The 2,350-nt window shown below is 28.9% G+C and overlaps 1 protein-coding gene across 1 annotated transcript; it reads left to right on the forward strand.

Moving 5' to 3' along the window:
- The first annotated feature begins 207 nt into the window (after nt 1-207).
- Nucleotides 208-1,105, forward strand: LOC100646272 (H/ACA ribonucleoprotein complex subunit 2-like protein). The gene is made up of 3 exons (XM_003401294.4): nt 208-393; nt 473-545; nt 647-1,105. Exons 1-3 carry the CDS (start codon nt 225-227, stop codon nt 876-878), a joined length of 474 nt encoding a protein of 157 aa, XP_003401342.1. The 5' UTR covers nt 208-224; the 3' UTR covers nt 879-1,105.
- The last annotated feature ends 1,245 nt before the right edge of the window (nt 1,106-2,350 follow it).

Raw genomic sequence — 2,350 nt, forward strand, 5'->3', positions numbered from 1 at the left:
AGATTTTCTATTAACACAAGACAAATTTCATTTTCGAACAGGTTCGAAAACAGCGTAACCTCTACTGTTGTCACAATGTACTTTATGGTTATGTTAGTCTGTAAGTACCGAAGGTTAGTCTGTAAGTACCGAAGGTTTGTCTCTAACCTCTAAGTGAGTGTAAGAGCACGTGTAGAAGATATAGTAAACTTTCTAGCGGGAAATCGTTATTATTATTGTAAAAAATGGAGCAAATAACAATAAAACAGGAAATTGACGATAGTGTGAGAGAAATAGAGACTGGTGATAATACAGAAATTAAATACGAAGAAAAATTAAAATACACAAGCCTTATAGCCAAACCCATGGCCCCAAAAAAATTAACCAAAAAAATTTATAAGTGTATCAAAAAAGGTATTTTTATAAAACAGTTGAATAGTAAAACATTTTTGTGAAGCATGTATATTTATGATTTGTAATATAACTATTTCAGCTGCAAAGCATAAATCTTATCTTCGAAATGGTTTGAAGGATGTTCAGAAGCATCTTCGCAAAGGAGAACAAGGGTAAAAAATAAATTTTTTAATATATAACTGTAATTAGATTTTCTGATAATTTTAATAATCAAAAGACTGTTTATTTGAAAGTATTTGTGTGTTTTTATTAGATTGGTAGTCTTTGCTGGAGATGTATTTCCAATAGAAATCATGTGTCACTTACCAATTGTATGCGAAGATAAAAATATTCCATACTGCTACACACCTTCCAGACAAGACATTGGTGCTGCTATGGGTGTGAAAAGAGGCAGTCTTATGGTACTTATTAAGGAACACGAAGAATATAAAGAACTTTATGATGAAATTAAAACTGCGATGATAACATTATCAGCACCACTATAGATATATATTTAACCATTTGTATTTTTAATCACTTTGTAAATAGAATAGATTCATGTATCCTTAAGAGAGAGAAGAGTATTGTATCAGAGACTGTAATTTTTTATACACATATCTTTCATTATTATAATGTAACCTATTTGTTATATAGGTGGCAAGTTTTTTAATACAGATCACTATAGAATAAAAGAATCTAAAAAAGAAATAGAAATAAAACTTTTCTAATTTAATGTAACATTTTTTAATTTGGAAACTAGACATTACATTTTTGTGCTTCAATGAAAAGGGTATATAATTGTTTGATATACAGTTCTAAAAAATCCCATTTTTAGTTAAAAATTAAATTTATTTGTCGCCTGTGCATTTTTGAAAATAGAATATTAAAATTTAGCTTAAGATAAAAATCATATTTCTCGAAGCGGTATGGATATATATGTATATACAGCTTTGCTTTTATCTTAGACGAGTAAAATTAAATCTGCTATAGATGTTATTATTTCGATTAACGCTCATCAAGATATCCGAAAATCAATATAGATTGTCAACTGAGACCTTCGAACAATCGCTTTACTTCTTTAGTTTCTCTGTGATCCTCAAAATATCATTTAACATAATACTTAAAGGTAATTACAAAACTTGATGTTTGTCAAAATTCGATAGCATTATCCACTTGCCGTCCATCGTATATTTGTTAAATCCTGACATATTCAAATATTGAAAGTGTTTAAATTTGAAAATATGTTTATGAATATGAAGATTGAAAATAACTCATCAATCGTAAGATATAATCAAAGCAATAGAAAAGTTACATATACGAAATAGTTACAGCTTTGAAACGTAAATCGTGCTGGGGCGAATTGATTTCAATATAGAAATATTAATAATTAGTCATAAGATTTGACTTGTATGTTTTGAAAAAATTTATACGTTTGACGTTCATTAATACAGAACGTTATAATATGAAATGTTCAAAATTACTTTATGATTTCTTAATCGATATCTAAGCTTAAATTCTTAATTCGACCAAATACTGACGATTCCGACGAATCGATTACAGTAATGCTTTGTTAATTGGCCTGATACATTTATTTTAACTATGTACTATATAGAGACACTCCACGGTGTCATTTCTAAGAACTGGTGGGGATAGCTATAGCCAGTTAACCAGACACTACTGTAAGATTCAAAACAGAGGTCACAATCACAATAATCTTCTTCGGCGTAGGATCGAAGGCTTTGCGAGCGTGGTAAGTTGAAAATTAAAAATAAGAAAAATGAATATGTAAATACTTTGAGAAATTGGGAAATTTTTACTTTGAAGGAAATGACAGTAGAAAATAATCCTTGTTCATCAACGTAAATTAAGTTTACATTAAACTGTGCATTTACAATTGTCACATTTAAAGTTTTAAATGCCCGCAAATGCCTTGTACGCATGGAAAAACATTTAATAGAAATTTAAGAAGAATTATGGC

The sequence above is a fragment of the Bombus terrestris genome, chromosome 15 (genome assembly GCF_910591885.1).
Source record: "Bombus terrestris chromosome 15, iyBomTerr1.2, whole genome shotgun sequence".
Classification (NCBI taxonomy): domain Eukaryota; kingdom Metazoa; phylum Arthropoda; class Insecta; order Hymenoptera; family Apidae; genus Bombus; species Bombus terrestris.

What these genes read in the sequence shown, in the direction of transcription:
- LOC100646272 (XM_003401294.4), top strand. Translation starts at nt 225, where the DNA reads ATGGAGCAAATAACAATAAAACAGGAAATTGACGATAGTGTGAGAGAA. An exon ending in TTATAAGTGTATCAAAAAAG is followed by an intron (nt 394 to 472) that starts GTATTTTTATAA and finishes TAACTATTTCAG; the next exon opens with CTGCAAAGCATAAATCTTAT. An exon ending in CTTCGCAAAGGAGAACAAGG is followed by an intron (nt 546 to 646) that starts GTAAAAAATAAA and finishes TGTTTTTATTAG; the next exon opens with ATTGGTAGTCTTTGCTGGAG.